This window comes from Chroicocephalus ridibundus, chromosome 3 (genome assembly GCF_963924245.1).
Source record: "Chroicocephalus ridibundus chromosome 3, bChrRid1.1, whole genome shotgun sequence".
NCBI classification, from domain to species: Eukaryota; Metazoa; Chordata; class Aves; order Charadriiformes; family Laridae; genus Chroicocephalus; species Chroicocephalus ridibundus.
Window position 1 is genome coordinate 17,179,146 of NC_086286.1, and position 24,532 is coordinate 17,203,677.

General features: G+C 37.0%; 1 protein-coding gene across 9 annotated transcripts in view; it reads left to right on the top strand.

Annotated features, from left to right (window-relative positions):
- Positions 1-24,532, top strand: part of CDC42BPA (CDC42 binding protein kinase alpha) — a 186,792-nt gene that overhangs the window by 148,930 nt on the left and 13,330 nt on the right. For 4 of the 9 annotated variants that reach the window (XM_063328167.1, XM_063328163.1, XM_063328169.1 and 1 more), the window contains 14 exons: positions 3,326-3,364; positions 6,473-6,592; positions 7,286-7,366; positions 9,424-9,529; positions 10,284-10,420; positions 11,073-11,212; positions 12,077-12,158; positions 13,345-13,561; positions 14,300-14,362; positions 15,295-15,888; positions 17,763-17,860; positions 19,447-19,531; positions 21,243-21,366; positions 22,675-22,792. In XM_063328167.1, the coding sequence (XP_063184237.1) occupies positions 3,326-3,364; positions 6,473-6,592; positions 7,286-7,366; positions 9,424-9,529; positions 10,284-10,420; positions 11,073-11,212; positions 12,077-12,158; positions 13,345-13,561; positions 14,300-14,362; positions 15,295-15,888; positions 17,763-17,860; positions 19,447-19,531; positions 21,243-21,366; positions 22,675-22,792 (2,004 nt within the window). The remainder of the gene's footprint in view (positions 1-3,325; positions 3,365-6,472; positions 6,593-7,285; positions 7,367-9,423; positions 9,530-10,283; positions 10,421-11,072; positions 11,213-12,076; positions 12,159-13,344; positions 13,562-14,299; positions 14,363-15,294; positions 15,889-17,762; positions 17,861-19,446; positions 19,532-21,242; positions 21,367-22,674; positions 22,793-24,532) is intronic. The other 5 variants (XM_063328162.1, XM_063328164.1, XM_063328168.1 and 2 more) reach the window with 2 other exon arrangements.

Genomic DNA, 24,532 nt, shown 5'->3' on the forward strand with positions numbered 1-24,532 from the left:
AGCAGGTACATAAAAATAGTAATAAGCTTTTTTTAATCAAAGTATATACTATGCATCTATGGTAGGGAACCATCTGTTACAACTCTGTAGGTGTGTTGTGCGTGTACGTCTGTGTCTGCTTGTATATATGTGTATACACATACATACATATTTATATTACGTATTCAAAATAGTGTAATTCTGTTTGCATTAAAAGGTGATGTAATTAATTTTATTCTAGAAATGTCTGCTGGGAAGGATGTAACAAAGAGGGTATCGTATATGGTCCTAGTCTACTGATTGCATTTCCTTTCACAAACTCTGAAAGAATGTTTTTCTTCTAGATGCTTTTTTTTCTGTAAATCAAGTATATATCTTAGACAAAATGTGGAGGTACATTTGTGGTACCATAGTAGAAGGTATTTGTCTGCACTTTTGTACAGCATATAGAAAACCTTGTCTTGCTGATTTTGTTGGAATTTTCTTACACCAAAAAAATGAGAGTACAGTTTCCTGTCATGTTATGACAGGATATTTATATTTAATAAATATTATTTGATATATTGATAATGAATATATATTTAATGAATAATATTTATATTCCTTAACCGGACTAAAGAAGTGTTCTCCATGTTGCCTGAGTATTATGAACACTTAGTTTGTATCAGCATGTTCTTTCATAGAAAGTTGCCTTTAAAAAGATCTAGTACTCTCTCCTAAAAGCTGTTAAAAGAGAAATAAAGTACATATGTGGTAGAGTAGTTGATAATGCTTTGTTTTGCAAGGGGAAACTTAGGACAAGAAGGTTTTCCTGGTTGCTATCTAGTTAGTTTTGAAGGACATCAGTACTTTAGTCTGTATTTATATGTTGGTTGGCGTTTTTGTGGGGGTTTTTGGGGTTTTTTTTTGTTTGTTTGTTTTATTAAAGAAGGCAGCATATTTTTTTCACAAGCATTTTGACAAAATAATATTTTTTTGGTCTATGCAAGTGAATAATGTTCTATTGGCTTACATCCTTTAAGACGTTCTTCTTGATTAATCCGCCCAGATCAAATCTTTTCAGATACCCATCTTTTAATCTTTGATAAAACTCTAGGTATTAATCTGTATATTGTTGCATGTGAATGACTTAATACACGCGGAATCAAACTTCTCTTGTTACATCTTCAGTCAGAGTCCAACAGGAGGACTTTTTTCCTCAGTTGCTTTGGGCAAGAGTTAGACACACAGGAGCTAATGTGTCTAACACCAGGGCAGATTTCTTTCTCATAGGGCAAAACTGCAAAGGAAGAGTGTTGACTGTTCAAATATAGGAATAGAGCATCTTGCAGGCAAATACAAGACTTGTTGAGTTACCTGTCTTTATTAGAAACAGAAGTAAAGCTGAAGTCTGTGTTAGTAGGTGAAAGGTGGTATAATTAAGTTGTGCTTAAAGTTGGTTCTGCATCTTTCATTTATTGGACAAATACTGGAGTTGTTCGTAGTGAGTTTCATAATATATAGCCTCTGAATTATCAAAATTAACAGTTATTTATGTTTTAGCTTGTTGAGTTGGTTCAATATCAATGTATTTGGCAGACTTAAATTAAAACAGGGCTATGAAAAAAAACCAACAAAACCCGCCCCACTGGATGTGACCTCCATTACCTTTCCAGTGTCTCTTTTTGGCAGTAGTTACCTTGAAGGGCAGTGTTTTCTTGCAATATTTCAAGAATTAACCTGTGCTCCGTCAAACCTGAGAAGTGTGTGGGTTCTTTATATTAAGACCAAGGAAGAATTAGAAGTCCTCAGGTCAGACTAAGGCAGTGCTGCAGGAAAGTGCGTTTCAGGAAAGTATCTCCTGTAATCAGGAGCCAAAAGTAAATATTACTAGTGTCCCATAGTGTTTTTCCAGCTCCTGTGCTTCATTATGGAACGACAGAGAGAGTGTAAAATAATATACAGTTGCAGTTAGATAGCACTCTTTGCAAGATCTCTGGAGACTATTTAACATACAGATGTGTAAGCAGAACTGAGTTTGACCCACTGATTACACTTGGAGTTTACTAGGATGGCAGACACTTGTGTGTCTGCCATCAAAATAACGTAGTTGTTTATAGCACTCTGCGAATGACTGCAGTTAATTCTAATTGGTTCAATGAGGAAAATGGTAGCTTCGCAATTTCTTCTGGAGGGAACTAAAAATAGATGTCCTGCTGCCTCTGTAGCCTGCAGGAGCTGAGAAAAAAAAGCAGTAGCTCACTTAGACAAGTAGCAGTCACTGTTGGTTCCAGCTATCCCTCCTCAAATCCAAAGACACTTGGTCAGGTTGGCAGTACTGGCACCTAAATCCTCATACCTGCAAAAGCCCCCACGTTCAGAAACAATCTTTGTATCTCCTGTGCAGACAGGAGGGTGCTGAGGAGAGTAGAAATGGGTTTTGCTGTCCCTAGTTTCTGATTTTGATGGGGAGGGAAGTCACCACCGGCGATTAATATACTCGTTTCTAAATCTTTGCCGCTGTTCCTCCTGTGTGTTGAGGCTGTCTCTCAGTAACGTCATCTAGGTGTTAAGTCTCCTGTGTTCACTAGAAGTGTCTGATAATCGAAGTGTTGAGTCTTGGTTTTTTGCCAGGTGGATTTTTGTGTATCTCACTAGCTACTAGAAGCAATCAACTTGTTTTATTTAAAGGTGAATTTGTGATTACTTATAGAAATAAAATGTAATCCTGTTTTCCGTTGTCAAAATTTATTTTCCCTACTTGCTAGAAAATACTACTTCTCCCCTGTTTTCAACGCATTACAAATTAAAAATAGATTTCTTAAATCCTCCTGCAGTCTGTCCTCACATCCAGTCCTCATGGGCTTTGGTTAGACTAAATAAATCTGAACTTCGTAAATAACCACAGAATAAATCACTGTCTGAATTCTCAATATTAAACAGAATAATCCATAGCAGTGTGTGGTGAGATCCCTGACTCCACCTGCACATTCATAACTAAGTTTGGAATCATTCTCTTTCTTAATGATACTTTAAATTAGACATATTGCGCCTCCAAGAGATTGCTTTATTCGTCTTGTTCCAAGTACAGAGATGCTAACTGCAAATTATTAGTGTAATGTAGTCTGCAGTTTCACTGCTATTGTCCAGTGTAAAACTACAGACTTTAAAGTAATTGTTCCTTTTTTTTGGATGTTTTTTCCCCTCTTGTTGCCCCAGGCTATCTTGTTTTCAAAATACTTGTAAAAATGAACATGTTTGTGTGTGTCTAAAAACTACCTCTGGAGATTTAGAGCAACAAATTCTGAGCTGATGTATGTGTCACTGTTTGGTTTTGTAACATATTCTCCTCCTTTCTTTGTTAAAGCGCTCTCCTTCCTGTATTCCAGCTAACAAAGGCAGACGTGTAAGAGGCTGTCTTACTCTATGTGGCCCTTTATTTTTTGCCTGTTGTGTACATGCCTTTGTTTAATGTATGGATTGTGTATTTACCTCACTGCATGTCTCGTGCTGCTGCTACCGTTTGCTGCTGCTGCTGTGCTTTCTGTTGTTTTACAGCTGTGGGCTAAAAGCTTTTGGAGTATTTAATTTGGTAATCTTGTGAGCAGAATGTCACAGTAACTGGAGAAGATGCTTTGGGTACTTTCTCATTTCAATATGAAAGTTCTTTGTGAAAGCTGATCAGGTAGATGGAGGTAGGGAAGACGAGCAAATGTCAAATGAAGGCCTGCTTGTTTCCTTGCCCTTAGCAGAGGGCATGTGTTGAGTTATGGGAATTGCCTATAGAAGGTAAAGTTTGGCATTTGTGAGGCATGTCATAGCAAATGATAGAAAATGTCACAGTACAGAGATAAATAAATGGGAAGTGGGGAATTGAGTAAACTGAGCGTCAAGAAGGGCAGGACAAATTCATATGAGGAAGACAGAGTTGGATGTGTTGTAGTCTGTTAAGCTGGAAAGCTCTATAGTGTTTCAATAATCAAGGTGAATTTTTAAAAATGGTATTATCAAAGCTTTGTCAGACTGAATTCATACCAGGTATGTTACGTCCATTTTAAACTCATACTGCCACTTTTGTTTCTTTTATATACCTATAATGATAGGAATAGGAAAGCATACAAAGCATCAGTATTGAATAATGCCCAACAGCTCTAATAATGAGCTTCCCTGTGCAGTTCAAAGCACACTGCTCAGTGTCTTAGGCAAGTTTACAGTAACTGCTCGTTTTTGTCGGCTGTGGCTGCAATTCATCTCTTCTCAGGATGTGTTTATACACTGGCCAGCTCCAGCTCAGACCTACAGGGGTGACACCATGTAGACAACTAAGTACAGTCCTGTGGAAGATGACAAGGCTATTACAGTTTGGTAGGAAATATTGAAGTAAGCTTTTGATAATCCAGTCGATTAGTGTAAAACTAATTTTAATGTTGCTGATACGGTCCACATAAGCTTTTGGCCGTAGTTGACTTCAGTTGCTTTTGTACTTAGCTCTTCTCATTAAAGCAAGGAACCTGGAGGTTACTGCAGCAATACAGCTTAAGGCCCTGCTTCTGCAGTAAAGGTGATGGTTAAATTCCCTTCAAATTCTGTAATGGTAGATGAGCTTCTGTGTGTTTTGTGGGCTTTTTATGTTCAGAAGTAAAGTAAAAATACATTTGTTACTGGTTCAGCAGTTGTCTTCAACTACAAAGGCTTTGTAGCACATTCCAGAAAAGTTCCGTCATTCATATCATGCTTGTACTAAATTTTTTTTAAGAAACACCATGAAAATTTTTTTGGTATGCAGATGCTACTTTGAAAGGGAGGGCCTTTGGAGTATCTGGAAACATTTATGAAATGATAGATTAGATCTCCGCGTTTAACTTGCAGAAGAAAAGGAATGTCTGTTTCTTGCTATGAAAATTTTGCCTTTAGTTACTCATTTGGCTTATTTTTTAATAACACTTTTAAGAAGAAGGTGGAATTGATCAAGGTTTAAGTCTCTGAGTGGACTCCAAGTTATCACATGTTTAGACTCGATAAAAATAATAAGTTTAAAGTAATTGAAACAATGTTGTGTGTTTGGGGATTTACTACTTAAAGGCATCAATGTTCCTAATACTGGATAAAGCTTCCAATTATTATTTGCTTCTGATAATTTTGAGCACAAAATGTTTGCTGTACTGCTAATTTTTGCCTCAGTGCTTGAAACACATGATCTATGTGTAGAAAACAGGTGTATCCCAGTGTGAGATTTTCCCGTTTTCATTACAGAAGTACTTGCAGGCATCTTAATATGCCTAAGTTGGTTAAGCTGATGGGCGTTTTCCACCAGATAACTTTTTTTGAAGGCTATGATAAAACTGGAAGCCATCAAGCTTAACTCACTACTATTAAAAAAGAAAATAAAAAAAAAAAAAGGGAAAAAGAAAAAACAGCAACTGCACCTGTTCACTACCATGACTGAGTTTCTGGAGAACAGGACTGTATATGCATGTATAAGATTGGCTTGGCAATATATTTCATTCCCAAAAAGTAGTAAAGCTTGTGGAATTCTTAGTATGATGTCAATGGCAAATAAGATAAAAAAGCACTGGAATGTTCAAATGCTTTCTGCAAACGTTGCTGCATATTTTAGCTTGTGTGCAAGCTAGGCAAATCCTGAGCAATGGGGGACTGATGATAGATAGCATCGCTCCAGAAAAGCCAGGCATGCAGTGGAGCCTTCTGTAGGCTTTCAGTTTTATTATTAGTGGACAAAAGCATCCTCATCTTGCTGTAATTCTTTTTTAAAAAATATAAATTTACATAGAAAACTTTGATGTGGAGATGTCTTGTTTTCAAGGAAGAATCCTGCATTCTCTGATTTTTCAGCTGCACTGACAAAAGATGACTTGTTATCCAAGATTGTACCTATATGCCTTGTTGTTCAGTGTAGTTGTGTTTGGCTTAGTTTCATTGTATATCAAGGACTAGGAAAATACTCCCCAGAAGAAACTCTATTCCTGGTAAGGATGTATTTATAGTTCAAATGGAGTACAAAAACCCCCTCAATTCCCTGTAAATATAACTAACTAACCTCAGTAAATACGTTGTTTGCTCTGCCTTTTCTCCTTATTTTCTCCTAAATATGTTTGCAGTGATTTAGCTGGGCTACATGGGAATTCGCTTCTAACAAATCTCTACTGACAGTGGACAAAACCCGGTAGTGTTTAGAAAATATTCACCCTTTAAAAATGCTGAATTACAAGTCTCTTCCAAGTGTTTATCAGGCCCCTGAACTAGCAGCTCTTATGCATGTGCGCTCCTCTCAGCAGAAGCCTTGGCGTGTTCATGTTCAATAACTTTCATTGCATTTTTGTACATTAATTAGGAAGTTGCTTAAAATGGAATTTTTATCCTCTCAGTTCTCTCTTAGGAATTCTACTGCTCCCATATCTTATTTTGGTAAGAGTTAAGAATTCTTTTTTAATGATGTCTGTGATTTATTTTTTTTTTGGTTGTTTTTTTTTTTTCTCTTGAATTGTTCTCCTAGATTGATTCAGTTGAGAATTTTACATTGTCTAATACTCCATCACGGGATGAAGATAGCAAGTCTCACCTCCATTCAAGATCAAGGTCTCCTTCTACAGCTAGTGAGATTGAACCAATCGAGGTACTTCAGTGTTGACAAATTTTTGTCTTTTCTATTTAGGAGTAACAGTTTCACTCATAAAAATTCCTATTGCAAATCCTTTTGTTTAGAATGAAGCTCACTCTGCAGTGAGACTATTTAGGACCTTGTAATAACCTTCTGCACTAGTGGTGAGCAGTATTTTGGGGAATGTTGCATTTCCTTTCACATATGGTTAACTGATTAGGAATGGGAACTATGTTGAATCAATTATTAGATACAGTCTCTCTTCATAATGTATCTTCAGTCATGAATATTTAAGAAATGTTGTCACAAAGTTAAAGGTATACTCTAGTTTGTAAGAGCACACTTTAGAGTCGTGCTTAAAGTCTGGTCAATACAAAATATTAGCCAGGCTCTGAAACTATAATAATATAACCCTTTTCCCTGTTAAAAAAAATTATCTCTTGATTATTTTACATTAGAAATGATTCAATCAAATGTTTAAGATAATACAAAATTATTTTTGACATTTAGAAGAAGAATCGTACACATCACTTTGCTGAGAAATAGGGTTTGGTTTTCTGAGTCCTTTTCTACCTTGATCAGTTTGGTTTCATTGCTTGTAATTTTGGGGATGGGGTGGGTAGGACATTGTAGTCTTTTTACTTTATTCAAGCTATCTTTGATAGTGTGTATTTGATGTCTTATTGATCCTTTGGGAACTATGTTCAGGTTACAGATCATCCTCCCCGTTCAATTCACACACCAACCATGAGGACAGCGTATATTGGATCGGGACTCTCTGCACCAAAGGTATTCAGTCAAGCATTCACACTTTTTATATAGTAAGGGACAAAATATCACTCCTGGGCATCAGTTTCAGGAGAACTGCTTATCACAGTAATCTTACCAGAACTGCCTGGAAGGGTTGTTTATATGCAAGCTGGTTGCATTCTGAAATTTAAAACCCTTCGTTCTTACATTATGTGGTGAGATGAGGCATTCCACTGTAGCAGTACACAGGCATTTGATTATAGGAAAAACAGTAGTTTGGACATTAGAAAGAGGTAAATTAACCAGAACATGAAGAAAGGAAAAGAGACTTACTAGAAAGAGAGTGTTTTCCGGCGTGTGTCTGACCAACCTGCATCTATCCCCTGCGTGCAATACGTCTGTGTGCTAATTAGATGTTTATTTTTGAGAAAAGGCAAAGAGTAAGCCTAAAACGAAACTGTAGATTTGTAGTTTTATAAGTAATGTAGAGTGAGCACTACAGCCAGCATGGGGCTAGGAGAGGGAATTCCAGTTTTTGTGTCTTCTGGCTTTTTACTTGCATAAATACTGATTTTACATCAGTTGTTGAAATTATTTTGCTGTTGGCTAAATAAGTCAGTGAGTGTATTGTGTATATTCAAGCAAATGAGGAATAAAATGCAAGTTAACAAAGGAAAAAAATGTCTTGTATAAGTATCAGAAGTGCCTCAATGGCTTAGGAATCTTCTGTATGTTTAAAAAAGTTACATTTTTTCTGCAACTAATCAATGAAGGAAGTGAGTCTTTCTAATAGATCTGTTTCTCTCCTTTGATAAATTGCAAAATAGCAAAAAACTTGATTTGTGTAAAGGCAAGCTAAAAAGTTTGAGCAGACAGTGTTCTGCTGACGACATCTTAGTAGATCAATTAAAAAACTGTAAATGCACTTGGAATCACGTGAAACATTTTACTGGGCACATAATTTAATTTTTGCAAATATTTTGCTCAGTAAGTAATGATTGGCTTTCTAATTTATTATGTTCCCTAAAGAACGTTCTTACTTTATGATTGCATCAGTTTTTAAAGCTAAGTATTGTTTCCCTACAAGTTTCAAAACACGACGTCCATCTGTAGACAGAAAGCTTCCATTGTAACAGTAAAAATGTCATTAAATATGGATGAAGTTTGAGCCCTTAGGTGTGATATCTTATGCTGTGAAAAACAGGAAAGGGAGTAAAATTTTAATATACCTACTCATTAAAGTAGTCTGCAAAATTGTCTTATTTCAGATCATGTACACTATCCACGTTGTTTGGACAGTCTCTGTGTTCACCCTGTGCTGTATCCTTTCACCACCTACCAGTTGTTACTTCACTGGGAGTTTTTTAGAAAAGCCAAGCAGCTTCCTGGATTTTACATAAGGCCTTCTATGAATCATACTACCACATTATGTAGTCATTTAGCCTTGATGTCATAGCATCAGCACTGCCATCCTTGAGGGGAGGGAGAGAGAGAATTAAAACACTTAATCGTGTACTCTGTGTTTGCAAGAACTGACAAGAAGAGAAGCCCTTTCAAAATCAACGTTATCTATACTCTTGCTTTTAAATTGGGTTTTCTGAAATTGCCTGTGCCTGACATCATAAAACTGAATTGTGTCATGCTTCCTGGCATAAAAATTAGAATTTTGAAGAAGTCTGATATTTTGCTTTGAACTAAGGCAACACTGCTTACAGAGAGGCATTGAATTTGCAGCTTAAAAAATACTATGGTGGGTTGACCTTGGCTGGCCGCCAGGTGCCTACCAAGCACATATATACACACCTTCAACTTCCAGAGTGTAATGGAATAATTTTGGCAACTTTCCTATCTGCAATGGAAGCAAAGTCAATTAAATGTGGTTTACAGAGTTTCGTTTGGTTTCGTTTACAGAGGATGGTTTTAATTATCAATAACAAGCATTGATAAGGAGTTTTTTTCAGACCATGTGTTAGGACCTCAGATCTCATTTCAGCAAAAATAAATAAGCTACCTTATGTGCTCTTATGTGCGTGAAAAAAATAACTGTTCTTCAGAAGTCTTACAGGTATTAACGTTCTTGTCTGCTTGTCTCACAGCCTAAAGCCCACCAGTTTGTAGTGAAATCGTTTAATACACCGACAAAATGCAATCAGTGCACATCTCTGATGGTTGGTTTAATACGACAGGGCTGTACTTGTGAAGGTAAGCACTTGTGAAAGCAGGAAGGGTGAACTGAAGTTCTTATAGATGCAAATGTACAGTAAAGGTTGTGGAGTGACAATGCAGGAGTCTTCTATTTGTATTTTGAATAACAGAATATATTCTCATGCTTCAGTCTTTGAACAGTAGAAGCCAAACACTCTGAACATCTCATGTAACAGATTACCTGGGGACATACTTCTTCTAGTTGGTGGTAGAAGAGCTTCGTTCAGTTTACTTAGAATAGCAAGTAGGGCCACAGTCATTGATCAAGTATGCTGACAACAGCTTTGTGTTCTGACTTAGGGCAAAATGTAAGACAGGTTTGCCATTCACTACCAATTTTGCTTCTTTCCAGGACTAATTTATTCTATGTTTGTATGTACACAGAGTGACACTCATCATTTAGACGAGCTTCCAGCTTTTTGTTTGCTAGTAGAGTTGGGCCTAGAGGAAATCATAGAGATTATCTCGGTATGAGCTTCTGATTAGGCTCTTTCTTACCTGTATGAAACCAGACTTTGTATCCATACACCTCTGAAAATGAGCAAATCAGAATTTAAAGCAGATAAAAGCATCAACTGCTGCTGTGCACAGATGGACATTTCTGTTTCAGCGTAGCAAAGTTCAGTGAAACTATTCAGTTGTCAGTTAATAAAAAAGAGAGGATTCCTTTATAAATGTCATCATTATCATAGCTTTTGCATTGCACAAGAAATAACCATCAAATCTTTTTGTTTCTTCTCCTTCTCACAAGTATGTGGATTCTCTTGCCACGTGACCTGTGCAGACAAAGCTCCTGCGGTATGTCCAATCCCTCCCGAACAAACTAAGGGACCTTTGGGAATAGATCCACAGAAAGGCATAGGAACAGCTTATGAAGGACATGTCCGAGTAAGTATCAGGTAGCTGCATTTGGGGCACTTACACTAAATGTGTTGTTTTCTGGAGATGTAATTAAACTCTAATTGGGGTGTTGGGGGGTGGTGGATTCAATTATACCTTAAGGTGTCAGTTTGCAAACTAAGACCTAAATTTTCACAAAGCAACTCAGCATTTTCAACGGTACTTCTCTCTCCATCTCTGTTGGCCATTGTGCTTTGAGTTGGTCTTGAATAGTCCATCTCTAGAGATCAGGTCATCTTCCAGGTTTTTGAGTCTTTCTGTTGATGTACTGTCTAGGGTCGTTGGTATGGATACTAGTATGTAAATACTAAAAAAATTACTCGACATAGTTTTGGCCATATTCCTGTTGATCAGCTAGAGATGGGTTTCTTTCTCTATATTTATTAATATAGCTTTGAATGAGTTTGTGAAATAAGAAGGAAGAATCTGTGGTGCTATGAAATTTTTAAATAATATATCATGGTGTCCGTGCAGCTGTGTTTGATGCTCTCACTGCACCTGTGCTATGGCTTCTATTGCTTAATGTTATCACTGAATAAAAGCTTGTCAACTAGATGAGAGAACTGATTCTGGTACTTTCTGTTTGATTTTTGGTTGCATGCAAACTTACAGAGAGTTGATGAGATTTTATCTTCTAAAGGTACCAAAACCAGCTGGAGTGAAGAAAGGTTGGCAGAGAGCGCTGGCAGTCATCTGTGATTTTAAACTCTTCCTCTATGATGTAGCAGAAGGAAAAGCATCCCAGCCCAGCGTGGTAGTGAGTCAGGTCATAGACATGAGGTAAGCTGGTTGGTGCTGAGTGGGAGCTTTTCACTGGGAGGCTTTTTCTGCTTTTCCTTTTTGTGAAATCAGTAAGCAAAATCCAGAGCTTTTATGAAACACTGTAATCCATGTTGAGAGCCTCTAATTTTCCGGAGAAGAGCAGTATTTGCAGTTAGCCTGAACTCCACTTGTGTGTTCCTATGCGGCAATTTAAACTCCCGTTACTATATCATGTGCCAAAATGCATCTGTTCAGCTGGAACGAATGAAGAAGAAAAATACGTTCTTTTGGGGTTGAATTGAATTTTAAAAGACAGCTAAAGCTTTGTTATAGGATAAATAAAACTAATACAATTTTTGATTCAGAAGGGGTAAATAGTTTGTTCCCACTGTCTTCAGTATTACTGAAATACTGCCAGTTTCACTGAAGGTTGAGGACATGTAAGATACCAACTAAGTAAAGCTCGTCTCTGAACGAGGTTACTTTATCCATGAAGTTTCAAACAGCTGTAGCTTATAGCTTCTAGCAGGTTTGGATTTTTATGAAAGAAGTTGGAGAGGTGTTCTTGGTCCAGGCTTATTTTTTAAGTTTGATTATGTTTTGTTTTGTTTTTTAAAAAAAGGTTTTCATTTAAACAGACAAAAATAGATACTCTGAATAGATTTATCTCCATCAACATTTATTGGGAATTAGTTATGCAGCATTGTATTTGTGAGTTTCATCTGCAGATAAAGAGGAAAGAATAATTTTAAAAATTAGGTCTCAGTACTGTCTTGTTGTATCCTTCACAAAACAAGGCTATTGGTACTATGGAAATATAAAACCAACCATACAGTTTTTACTCTTTAACTCTTTTCCAATTATGTTTGTGGTCTCCATAAGGGATGAAGAATTCTCAGTGAGTTCTGTCTTGGCCTCAGATGTCATCCATGCAAATCGAAAAGATATCCCCTGTATCTTTAGGGTAAGTATTATGTCTTGACCCTAGTAACCCAGAAGTACAGGTTTTCACAGTGTGATGTACGGCGTGCATTCACTGACAGCTTGCTAGTATTTTATTTCCTTTGCAAGTTCTGGCCATGTGGTATCCATGGCAGCAGCAGCAATGCATAAGGATCTGCACATATATCATTTTTGTGGTAAAAATAGCACTGGCACATTTAGAAAAGTTCTCGTCTCTTTACATGGGTTTTGGGTTTTTAGCCTTCACAGTAAGACGTGCTTTCCTCAACCTTCTGTTAGTCATTTGGAATTCTTCTGTTCTTCATAACCTTCTACATTTTCATTTCCTAAAATTGCCTTCTGCTTCACAATTTAATTTGTTGTGGTATTTCTGACGCCCTTATTTTATGTATTTTCTTTGTATACAAGCATTGGATCCCTGAAAACTCCTATTCATCAGATAGTATAGAAATCTAGTGTAAAATCCTCCTCAAAATTTATGTCTGTTCTGTTATCTGATATCATCATTGGCCATCATTGGCTTTTTCTAATATTCTTCTTATTTTTACTAGATATTTTATTGAAGCTTTGAACCTCAATTAAGTATCTTTGGTGTCTTATTAATTCCCCTATCATTTCTTTACTATACCATTGTATTTCACTCCTTGTTTTTCTGGCTTTCAGACTGTTCATCACTCTGCATGCTAAGAGGAGATAAACCTACAAAAGGGGCTTTCATTGTCATCTGTAGTAGCTCTACCAAATACATGAAAAGGATCATAGATAATTCTTCAATAAAGACTATTCCTATTGCATGAGATTATTAATGAAAACTATTGGTCTTAATAAAAAACCAACAGAATACTTTGTAAGAAATGCTTTTCATTATAAAATTGCTGTGAGAAACAGGTGACTGACTACCTTATTAAGGGCAGACATTTCCAAATTATAGAATAAATACAAATGCATTTAGAATAAAGCCAAAGTTTTCTCTGTTCATCACTGAGTTATTCACATATACAGGTTTTTCTGATGTGGGTTCTTGATTGAGATAGTGTTTTCTATTAACTAAGGCTAAGTTTTTGCATTCTTAGTTCAGACAACTAATTAAAAGGACACTTATAGGCACCTGATATCCCTGTAAAAATTATCATGATTAAATTTTGTATTGCTTATGACTTAAAATGCGTTATTTTAAAATTTTCCAGGTCACAGCTTCCCAGCTCTCTGCATCCAGTAATAAGTGTTCAATCCTGATTCTAGCAGACGGTGAGAATGAAAAAAGCAAGTGGGTAGGAGTGCTGAACGAATTGCATAGGATCTTGAAGAAGAACAAACTCAAAGACCGCTCAGTCTATGTGCCCAAAGAAGCTTATGACAGCACCTTACCCCTCATTAAAACAACACAGTCAGCAGCAATCATAGGTATGAAATGAATAAGAAGATAACTCTAAGAAAAATGGGTATCCTAAAAGCATGCTTTTTTTTGCAAAATCATGTTAAGTGGCATTATCTACTGAATAGAGAGTAATATATTGGGTTTTTATCCCATATGGAAATGTGTATGGGTTTGAGAAGTGCGGTTCACCACCCAGTACTTTCTTCAGATCTTTAAGAATATTCTGCCTATTCACACGTATGCATAATTATGAATAATTTTGACTGAGAACTGGACATTACTCTTTTGTTATTCTGTAAAAATAATTCCTTAACTGGGCAAAATTAGCTCTATAGAATACATGTAAATCACTGACTTTACAAAATCTGGTTGTGGGACCAGAGAGAAAAGGTAAAAGCAGAGAATTAATATAATTATTTTAAATGCTACTCCATAAGGTATGTTAAACTTGGATTATTTAAATTATTTAAGTGTGGTATTATAGTTATTCCAAAGTCGCTAGTACACTTAAGTGCTCTGAATGGTTTGTTAAAAATTTATGTTTCTTGATTTTATTTCTATTAACATTAGAAAAAACTTACTTTTTCAGAAATTTGAAAGATCAGGTTACCAATATTTTTTGTCACATGAATATGTTGGGTTTGTCTTTATGTTTGTTTATTTCAAGATATTAAAAAACTGTTTCCGTTAATCAGAATTATCACTATTGAAGAAGTATTTCCAAAGAAAAATAACTCCCTTTTTTGTTTTCCTTAATATCGTAGACCATGAAAGAATAGCTTTGGGGAATGAAGAAGGGTTATTTGTTGTGCATGTCACCAAAGACGGTAAGAGGTTAGGAACTGGTAATAATTTCCCAAATAGTAAATAGTCAGAAAGTGACTTTGTAACCTTTTTTTCTTGTTCAGTATCCTTTGGTTTCATTTTTCTCACTTTACTACATTATCAGCTGGACAACCCCATGTGAGAGCTGATAATCAAGAAGGTGTTCTGTGTGCTTTCTGTTTTGGGTATCCTTTCCAGTAACAAAGAGCTAGCATCTGGAATGCAGCTGTGAAGGTTTTGTTCCCTTGTTTGAAGCAGGCTCAATACTGAATTTAGACCGGGTTGCTCTGGACTTTGTCAGTCAGGTCTTGAAAATCCCCAAGGATGGAGGTTCCACAGTCTCTCTGGGCTGCCTGTTGCAAAGTGTAATTATTCTCACAATTTAACATTTTCTTTGTATATCCACTTGGAACCTCCTCTGTTTCAATTTGTTACCAGTGTATCCGCTTCTCCTGCTGTGCACCTCACTAAGGAGCCTGGCTCAATCTTTTCTGTAACCTCCTTCTTGGTATTGAAAATTAAAACTTATGTTCAGTATTGTAAAGAGACGTAATGACAGATACCCAAGCTACTTCAACAAGCAACATGTTTAATTGTATGTTTTAGTTAGTCGAGGGTTTTCCTTTATTCAGTAGTTTCGTGGTTGTAATCTGTTTTTTGAAATGAATGCCGAAATAATACAGCAGTTGTTACTGCATCGGATCTGCTCCTCCCTTTTTCTGATGAGGAAAAGCCAAAGGTCTATCCAGCATTGCCACATCTGGTATTATTAAAATACAAGTTTTGATCCTGTGCTTTTTAGTATTGCAGGGAAGCAACAAAAGGGATTTCTTGGGCTTACTTCGTAGTTTATTTTTACAAATACATATATTTTAATCACTTCACACTTCAACATTATTTACTTGGATTTGGGGGGTTTTGTTTTGTTTTTTAGAGATTATCCGTGTTGGTGACAACAAGAAGGTTCATCAAATTGAGCTTATCCCAAATGAACAGCTCATTGCAGTAATCTCAGGACGAAACCGTCATGTGCGGCTTTTCCCTATGGCTGCCCTGGATGGAAGGGAGACTGAGTTTTATAAGCTGGCAGAGACAAAAGGCTGTCAGTCAATAGTTTCTGGACATGTGCGCCACGGAGCTCTTACATGCCTGTGTGTAGCTATGAAAAGGCAGGTCCTCTGTTATGAACTAAATCAGAGTAAGACACGTCACAAAAAGATCAAGGAGATCCAAGTCCAGGGAAATGTCCAGTGGATGTCAATCTTCAGTGACCGTCTTTGTGTGGGCTACCAGTCAGGTTTCTTAAAATACCCACTTCACGGAGAAGGCAGCCCGTACAGTCTGCTCCATCCAGATGACCACACGCTATCATTTGTCGCACAGCAGCCAACTGATGCCATCTGTGCAGTCGAAATCTCAAGTAAAGAATACCTGCTGTGTTTTAGCAGCGTAGGGGTTTACGTTGACTGCCAGGGCCGAAGATCTAGACAACAAGAATTGATGTGGCCCGCAACTCCATCTTCTTGCTGTAAGTTGCCGTGTGTGTCAGTGTACTTGCTATTATACATTGAAGTGATCGCTGCTTGTATTAATATGCACAGGAAGGGAAGGTAACGTGACAGGTAAATGATCCCATTTATGCTAGGTTTGACAGCTCGGTCACTGACCTATACTGGTGTAGCACAAAGAGGAATCATGGGTCAGCATTTCTGACTCTGACATCCAATTTCTAAACGCATGAGAAGGTCTCTAAAACAGCCGAAAGCCTCGGGTCCTACAGGGACTGATGGGATCTTTGTGCATTCGCTACCACTGATACTGGACTGTTGTTATTTGAAGTCTTAAAATTCGATTGTACTTTGACTCAGCATTTTGATTCAAGCTTTCTTATGTTCAGAGTCATCAGGATCTGGTAGTTTGACTTGCTTTTCTCCAATGGTGTTTATTCCTACTTCCTGGTTTTTTTTCCTTTTCTTTCCTTACTCCTTCATTCTCTCTTCCTCTGCAGTTTTTGTTGACAGTCTTCTCATTCATCTCCTCTCTTTGCTTTTTTAAAACATCAGTTTTTAACTGTCCCCCCTCTGTCTCCCACTTCCCTTCCAAAATACAGTGTATGGCAGGCAGTATAGAAAATAAATTTTATAACCTTAAGGAAAAAATACTATAATTTCTCAAGGTTTCAGTTGTCAGCAAGAACTGTGTTAAATATTTATTGTGCATTTTTTCAAAGCCGGGGCTTTATCTTTTTGACAGTTGGAGAGAAAAAAGAACCTGCAATGCCTATCTTTTTTTTAATGTCTTTCTGAATGGAGATAGAGATTAGGTATATTTTTCCTCAGAGTATATGTGAATGAGTGCAGTCTTATGTTGGTTTTTAACATAGTCTGCCTTCTTGCCTCACTGTGACAGCACTGCAGTCACACTGCGGAGCGGAAGGGGCTTCTCTCAAACTCACTTGTGAAGCCCCTTCAAATGTGGAAGGAGCACCTTTTACAGGCCATGTCTCTTTTCTGGTTTTCAAGTAAGAAGTGTGATTCTTACACTGGACTCAGAGAATGAATGAATCAAAAGATTTTGTGATAGACTGAAAAACAGGTATTTTCACATGTAGTTCATCTATACTGGTCATTGACAGTTGTGAAAGTTTCTCGATTGCCTTAAATGAAGTGACTTGACGTTACTCCAATTCAGAATGGACATATATTTTATAGCAAAAACTGTTACATTTAAACACAAATCGGATGCTCTTGTTAGTCTTGGCAGACGATGGCAGTCTTGTTGCCAACATGGAAATACTGAGTTCTCCTTTAGAAGTGGTCCCAGTGTAACAAATTTCATGCTGGGGAAATGCACCAGATGAGTAGCACAAGAATTCTCTTTACAATCCAGAAAATAAGAAAAGAGAATTAAAGCTAGAAGGAAACATGAAGATGTTTATGCCTGGTTCATGGTGCTTAGTTCCAACTGATGTTCATTTAGTACATAGTCCAAAGACTAAAAGCTCAGTTCATTCAAATGACAGTTATTAAATAACAACAATATATTTTCCTACCATGTCATTTACAAAAGACGAGCTCTTAAAAATAGGGCTTTCAGAAGAAAAAAACTTTGAATCACATCAGTGTTTGGCAGAACAAACTGTAATCTCTTGTAGTTCAAAAAGGAGTTTGGTTCTGCAAAGTTAAAAGAAGAGTCATAGAGGTTTTAGGCTTTTGGTGGTAGTGGTCGTTTGCCTTCAGAATAAATTTCTTGTTCATTTTTGAGTTAAAACACATTTTGTGAAGATTGTTGTTGTATTGTGGGGTGAGGATTTTTTGTAATAAATATGGTTAAACATAAGAAATTACATATTTGAGCCCTACCTAAAAGCACGTGATCCTATACCTAATCTGTCCCTCTCAGGTTACAATGCACCATACCTCTCTGTGTACAGTGAAAATGCAATTGATATCTTCGATGTGAACTCCATGGAGTGGATTCAGACTATTCCTCTCAAAAAGGTAACTTGCTCTTTCAATATCAGTTAAAGAATACGTCTAGACTCAGTATTGCTTTGCTACAGGCATAGATGGTTTTTCAAGCACATCAGAAGCCATCATTAAAACTGCTTGTTTAAAAATAATTGAACTAAAAGAAGAGCTACTGCAAAGACACCAATGCTTTTTGTTCAAAATACAGGATATGAAACGTGTTTTACATGTGGTTTCACTGTTTCAGATGAATGGTCAGTCTGGAGCGTATGAGTATGTTAGATTTACTGATACTATTGTAGAGAGCGGTTTCTTGGTATTAATGGTATATGGCTTCATTGGGACCGATTGCATCTGTGTTATTGACAGAATGGATGTTAAGATAATTAACCAGGCCTTCAAAAGCCAGTACAAATATTAAAACCAGGATGATGTCACATTTGGATCACTTATCAAAAGGAAGAAGTTTTTGAAAACTGACACTTTCTTGGTATTTAGGTGATGTTTGCTCAGCTGTATTTGGAAAGAAAAAAGAAAAGTGTTTTTTTTCCCCATAGTTTAGGCTGACTTAAGCTTTGTATTACTGTCAACATAATGCCTTTAACGGGCATTCCAGTGACACAGAACTACAAGATACTGTTCTTGTGGTCTTGTGTTAGTCATTCAGTCTCTCTGCATATCAGTTTCCCATATGTCAGATGCAGACCAGGATATTATGGCAATGCTATAAGGATAAATAATGCAAAGATCAAGATGCTCATCTGTTAACCATCTTAAGGAGAGAAGAAGAATCTGGTCTTCTAGAGAAAATTTCCTCTACTCTCTCCTGATGTCCAATCTTTGAGTTATTAAGCAGTTTGAGCAATTTTTTTACTGCACAGCAGAATGTGATTTAGTACTTTGATTAATATTTGACTCAAGACTGCCCATTTAATGAATGAAGCTACTTTCAACAAACAAGAATTGCTATGTCTAGGAGACTCAAAAATGGCAGTTCATTATGAAGAGTTTGTTTCTAACGCAGTTTGCAGACTCGGAGAGTGGAATGCATCTTTCATTTTGAAGTTGCAAATCACAAATACCAGTAGGCTCTAGCAATCTCTGTATACTTTTATCAAGTTGCGAAGTGCAATTGTGACATGATACTAACACAGAATAAAAGCACAGCTTACTGCTTTGTGTATCTAATAAACAAAATTGAATTGTTATATGAAGTAGACTTCTAACAGAACTATTTCTTGAAATGCTGGGAGGAATGGTGTTAATCCTATGTCTTTAAGTGGAATTTTAGGCAACTCTCTCTGTACTTGTTCTCCAGACAGAAATTCAAAATCTAAAACTGTATTCAACTCTACTTCGTGGCTTTATTGACTCACAGTTGTTATTCTTGAGAGCAGGCGTGTGCTAGTGGAGATAGGAGACACAGCTCCCTCCAGCCTGCAGTTCTTCTGTGGAGCAGGCTTTGCTCTGGCCAGTTAATGCGGTTCTACTCCCTGGTTGGCTTCTAACAGTGCTCCTTTTATAGAGTTTATAGTGCACTTTGGAGCTTTCAGAATAAGATGCAGTATATAAATGTGACTGACTGCTATTACAGGGACTGATTTTCCTTGTTTCAGGTACGACCCTTGAATACAGAAGGCTCACTAAACCTTTTAGGCCTGGAGACGGTTAGATTAATATATTTCAAAAACAAAATGGCAGGTAAGTAAAGAGAAGCCAATTTTTATCATTCAAATTTTTGTTTAGAAAGAGCATTTTTCTTTGGCCTGGATCTGTGCATTGTAGAAAGTGATCTCTCAAACATATGTGTGCTTGTTAATTTGTGAGAAAGCCAAAGCTTATAGATTCCACAGTGATTGCAATGATATGTGCTATGCAGCTACTCTGAACTTTTTTTTCCCTTTTGAATATTCAATGAAGACTTGAATGAAGACTGGAAATAGAATGACTAGACGCCTCTTCCAAATCCGGAATCACCTGCCGGAATGCAATCTAAAAATTCCTGCACAATTAAAGGCTTTAATAATGATCTTGGCAGTACTAGATAAAATTAATATTATATTTAACATAAATAAGCCTTTCCCAAGGATCAGAAAGTAATATAATATTATGTATTCATAACTTGTTATCAGGGCCACATATGATTGTGTGCCAAAGTTTTAGCTTCAGAATTCTATTTTTGTTATGAGTCATTTTGACCTTTTTTTTCTTTTTAGAGCCCATTTCGTAAGCATGCTCCTGAGTAATTTTCTTAACCTTTTGCTTAACCTCTTAGATGGAGAGGGGATGTGCTTTGTTTTAACAAGCAAAAGCTATAGTATTTTTAACAACTATTCTGAAAATAGTGGAAATAAACACTCTAGAAACATACACTGCTGTTGGCAGTGTTTCAGTGTTTATTTAAATTGCTAGCAAATTAGTACAAAAGGAATGACACTGGTAGAGAGGGGCAACATGGTGGACGTATTTAGAAAGAATTTTCAAGTCTAATAAAGACTGAACATTAAAAGTAGAGCAAAAGAGGGGGAAAAAAACCTGGAGCGCATAGGATCAGAAGTGAGTAAGGCTGATGCTTTGCTCCTTTAAGCTTCTGCTGTCTTTCAGAAAAAGCTGCCAAACAGTAAAGTATCCTCCAGGTGTATCTCCTTAAAAGTCTAAAAGTTTTTTTTCCTGAAGCTGCTTACCTTGTAGATCCCACACTTCACGAAATCTCCAGTTGATCTTAAAGAAGAGATTTCAGTTCCATACAAAAACTGTTTTGGCAGTGAGCAGTAGGTGTTGAGTATATTCAAGCTTATTAAGCGTAATTTTAGTCTCCATATGTATAAAACAAGGCAGAGCAGTTGCGGTGTTCATCCAAAGTAATGCTCCTGTTGTATGATTATCACTGCTATACATTTCATGTCTTCATTAAAGATGCATCAGCCAGACCTACACATACGGAAAAAAATCTTCCCTTTTCCCACAGTTGCACCAAAATACATCAGTGTTCAAACATATAAACAGGACTAGTCTCTTTGGAGCAGGGAATGAATGAAAAAGAATCTTGCTTTGAGTCTGCCAGATGATTGGCAGAACAGGACTGTTCCAGTGATTTTCAGTGAGACCTGCCAAAGGCAGTTTGAGATAGAGGACTGAGACCCTTTCCTGCCCACCTAAAGGTTTTGTTTGAAAGAACTAATCAGTGATATTTTGAGAACACAGTTGTGGCAGCTTGTGTGTGAAGAAAGGTTAAGTCTGTTGCTATATAACAGAGTAGGTAGTGACCAAGAAAACCCATAAACCAAGGAGCATTTGTTCAGGTTTGATGGGAAGTGGGTGGTGTCCAGAGGGAGAAATTTTCTTTGAATTCAAATGCCATTAATACCTAATGAATTGTCACACTGGACCATCGTATTTATATTGATTGCAGAGGGCGATGAACTGGTAGTTCCTGAGACATCAGACAACAGCCGGAAGCAGATGGTTCGAAACATCAACAACAAGCGCCGCTATTCATTCAGAGTACCAGAGGAGGAGAGGATGCAGCAGAGGAGGTCAGTATTCAACACGTACTTGTCTTCTGTACATGCCTGTAGGCCCTGAAGGACAGTGACTGATGCCAATGTAGTACTTCCTGTGTTGCTTTCTGGAATGCCAATTCAGCTGTTTCTGTCTCTTCACTTCTGCCTTAATCCTCAATGTTTAATTTATGTTAATACAAGTTTGGATATGGATATGCACTGGATACACAAGTATTCATTAGTTCAAATTAATTATGTGAAACAACTGTAATTTGGAATGCATGTCTCCACATACTGTATATAGGTATATAGGTGTGCACATATACTGTATATGTAAAGATCTGTAATAAACACTTTGCAAAAGGAGATTATGTTGCTAACTATGCATATGGATTAATTACTTTCAGACTCTGGTTCTGCTTTTCTTTCTGATTGCAGTTCTACTCTCAGGAGTATTCCAAGGCATCTGCTTTTTTGATTTATAGATTTAACTACATAAACATTCTATAAATCTCAGAAAACTCACTTCTTCAGAGGACATAGGACTTCAGGATGTGTTTTTAATAGAAGTCCTTAACAAGTCACAAATACTTTCCTAAAAGGCAATAAAAATAGGTCTGCACTACTGCCAGTGTTCATAGTGGATGTTATTGACCATTTACTATCACTCACTAAAGATGACCTGCTACTGTCTAAGCTACACTCCAAGAACTGAGTATTTCAGTTTTCTAACTTCCGATGTCTTCCACTGATGGCTGGTTCCCAGCTTTCCTTTCTTTTTTTGGCTCTAAGAAAAGTAACAGCTATGTACAGTGGAGATAAAATTCCAGTTATTGTCCTTGCCTTTTGTGAGCTGAATCGCGATTTGGTCTTTTAAGATTTTATTTACTCTGGGTTCTGAAATGCATCCTTGCCATTTTGAAGAGCTTTTAGTTCTGACCACAGACTGAAAAAGGTACTGCAGTATTATTTTAATTCTATTTTCATATTTTGTACTTCATTTTCATCTCCACTTTGTAACGCATCACAAATGAGTTCTGCTTTTACTCATCTTACAGAGCTTTTTATCAGCTCCTAGTGGTTGTATATTCTTTGAATATTGGTAACTACTGGGTGTGGGCTGTTAGCCTGCAAACAGCATCCTTTTGTTCTGCCCCCTTGCCTGCTCTTCAAGCTGGAAGCTTGTCCATGCCACTGCTGATGGCAAGGGTTTATGACTGTTAACGTGGTTAAATAATTAATTTCCATTTAAAAGTAGCTGATAATCAAAGCGGCACATGTTTTATAAATGTCCATCCTCATGTCGAACAAAATATCTAAACAAAGTATTTTCTCTTCCAGGGAGATGCTACGTGATCCGGAAATGAGAAATAAATTAATTTCTAACCCAACTAATTTTAACCACATAGCACATATGGGTCCAGGAGATGGTATACAGATTCTCAAAGACCTTCCAATGGTAAGTACAAAAGTACGCGTGAAAGTGACTGACTGCAACAGAGGCTGCAAATAAGTGAGAGAAAGACAAGTACAATTTTAAAAGTATATTCAGAGTGTTGATGTATTTCATACCAGGAGCAGTGTAACTAGGGAAATGGAGCTGAACATGCTCCATTATGTGTGGTTAAATTTAAACAAAGAGGATGACACTTAAGCATGGAGGAGAGGAGGAGGAGTGGCTAATGCCTCCTGGGTTTTAAGGCAGGTCGGCCTCTCAGAGTTGATGGTAATTTTTATGACCCATATGAAGGGACACGATTAAGAGGATTTGAGCCTCTGTTCTTTCTGGGAATGGAAAGAGAAATTTCTTTCCCTGTGAACTGTGTTAGTGTAAATTCAATTCCTTTCTTCTCTTCCCATCTTCATCTCCAACATGTGTTCGTTTCCACAAAACCTTATGTAGGAAATGCTCACCTGGAAGTTACTGAAATTTTTAATGAGCTAAGGACCAATGAATATTATGTTCATAGGAGAGTATCACACTGCTTGTTTCAAGCTACCTTGAGCATCTTGTTTGTGTGTTCTGTATTGTTTTCTAAACTTGTCCACGATGACAGAGATGTTATTCAGAAGATGCTAATTAGCACTATAAGAAAGATCAAATGATAGGATATCAAACAGATGATATGAATATCACCATAAGACAAAGGCATTAGTACAGAAGTGCTGTCTAAAATGATCATTGTTATTACTTGGAGTTTGTGCAGAAAGCAAGAGGTAGATGCTGAAATTGGGATCTTCAGAGGCTGCAAAGCCTAAAGAAAAGAACAATAGGACTGGAAAATAAAGCGTGCCGTGCAGTTGCACTAGTTTAGGAGCTTAGGAGCATTAATGTCTGGTCTCCAGATACTCATTTTACCTCTACTTTTGCAGCAAATGGTACTTTTATGTTACACTTTACCATAAAGTCTGCACGTTGTACATGAGCCCTTCTGGCACTGTGTTTTCCTTGGATGAGAATATGCAAGGAAAGGAAAGGATTTGCTTTAAATCTCATACAAAAGATACTCTGAGAAAAAGCTCAGTAACAAATATACTCAGTGCAGTTGAGCAGCAAACAACATTGTGTGTATGTTTATGAGTGAATAAATAATGAAGGTGCTGGTTCTAGAAAACACATGACAAATCCAAGGGAAACCGCAGGTAGTGTTTATCTTACCTAAATGTGAGTATGGGTATGTCTAATGTTAAACAAAGAATGATAATTTGCTTCAGGGCAGGATGTAGATCAGAACCTTTTTTCACTTTTCCATTGCTGGTGGGTTCTTTAAAATATTTCTGGGTCTTCTCAAGCAGAGAAAATAATCTGCTACTGCTAAAGGTGGGGCAAAAGACATCCCATTTCACACCATCAGTAGTTGAAAGTTCATGGGAATCAAAAGGTGCAAGGACTCTTAATCAAGTCTCAAATCTGGCAAGCATAAAATAAGGAGTGATTTTTATCTATAGAAGGGAATTTTCTAGATTTACAGGGATTAATATTTCTTCAGCTATGTCATCTCTAAATGGCGTTTAGCTTTAAATTCATTCTAGTTACGCAAGCCTTGTGTTAGCTCAGAGGTCATATTTGAAGTTTGGACTGATACTTTGCTTCTTACCAATCAATATGATGTTTCGAAAGACATTAATGAGTTGCTTTCCACACTTAAATGTGATGAGAAGACATTAGAGAATGTGTACAATATAGAATTGATTTCTC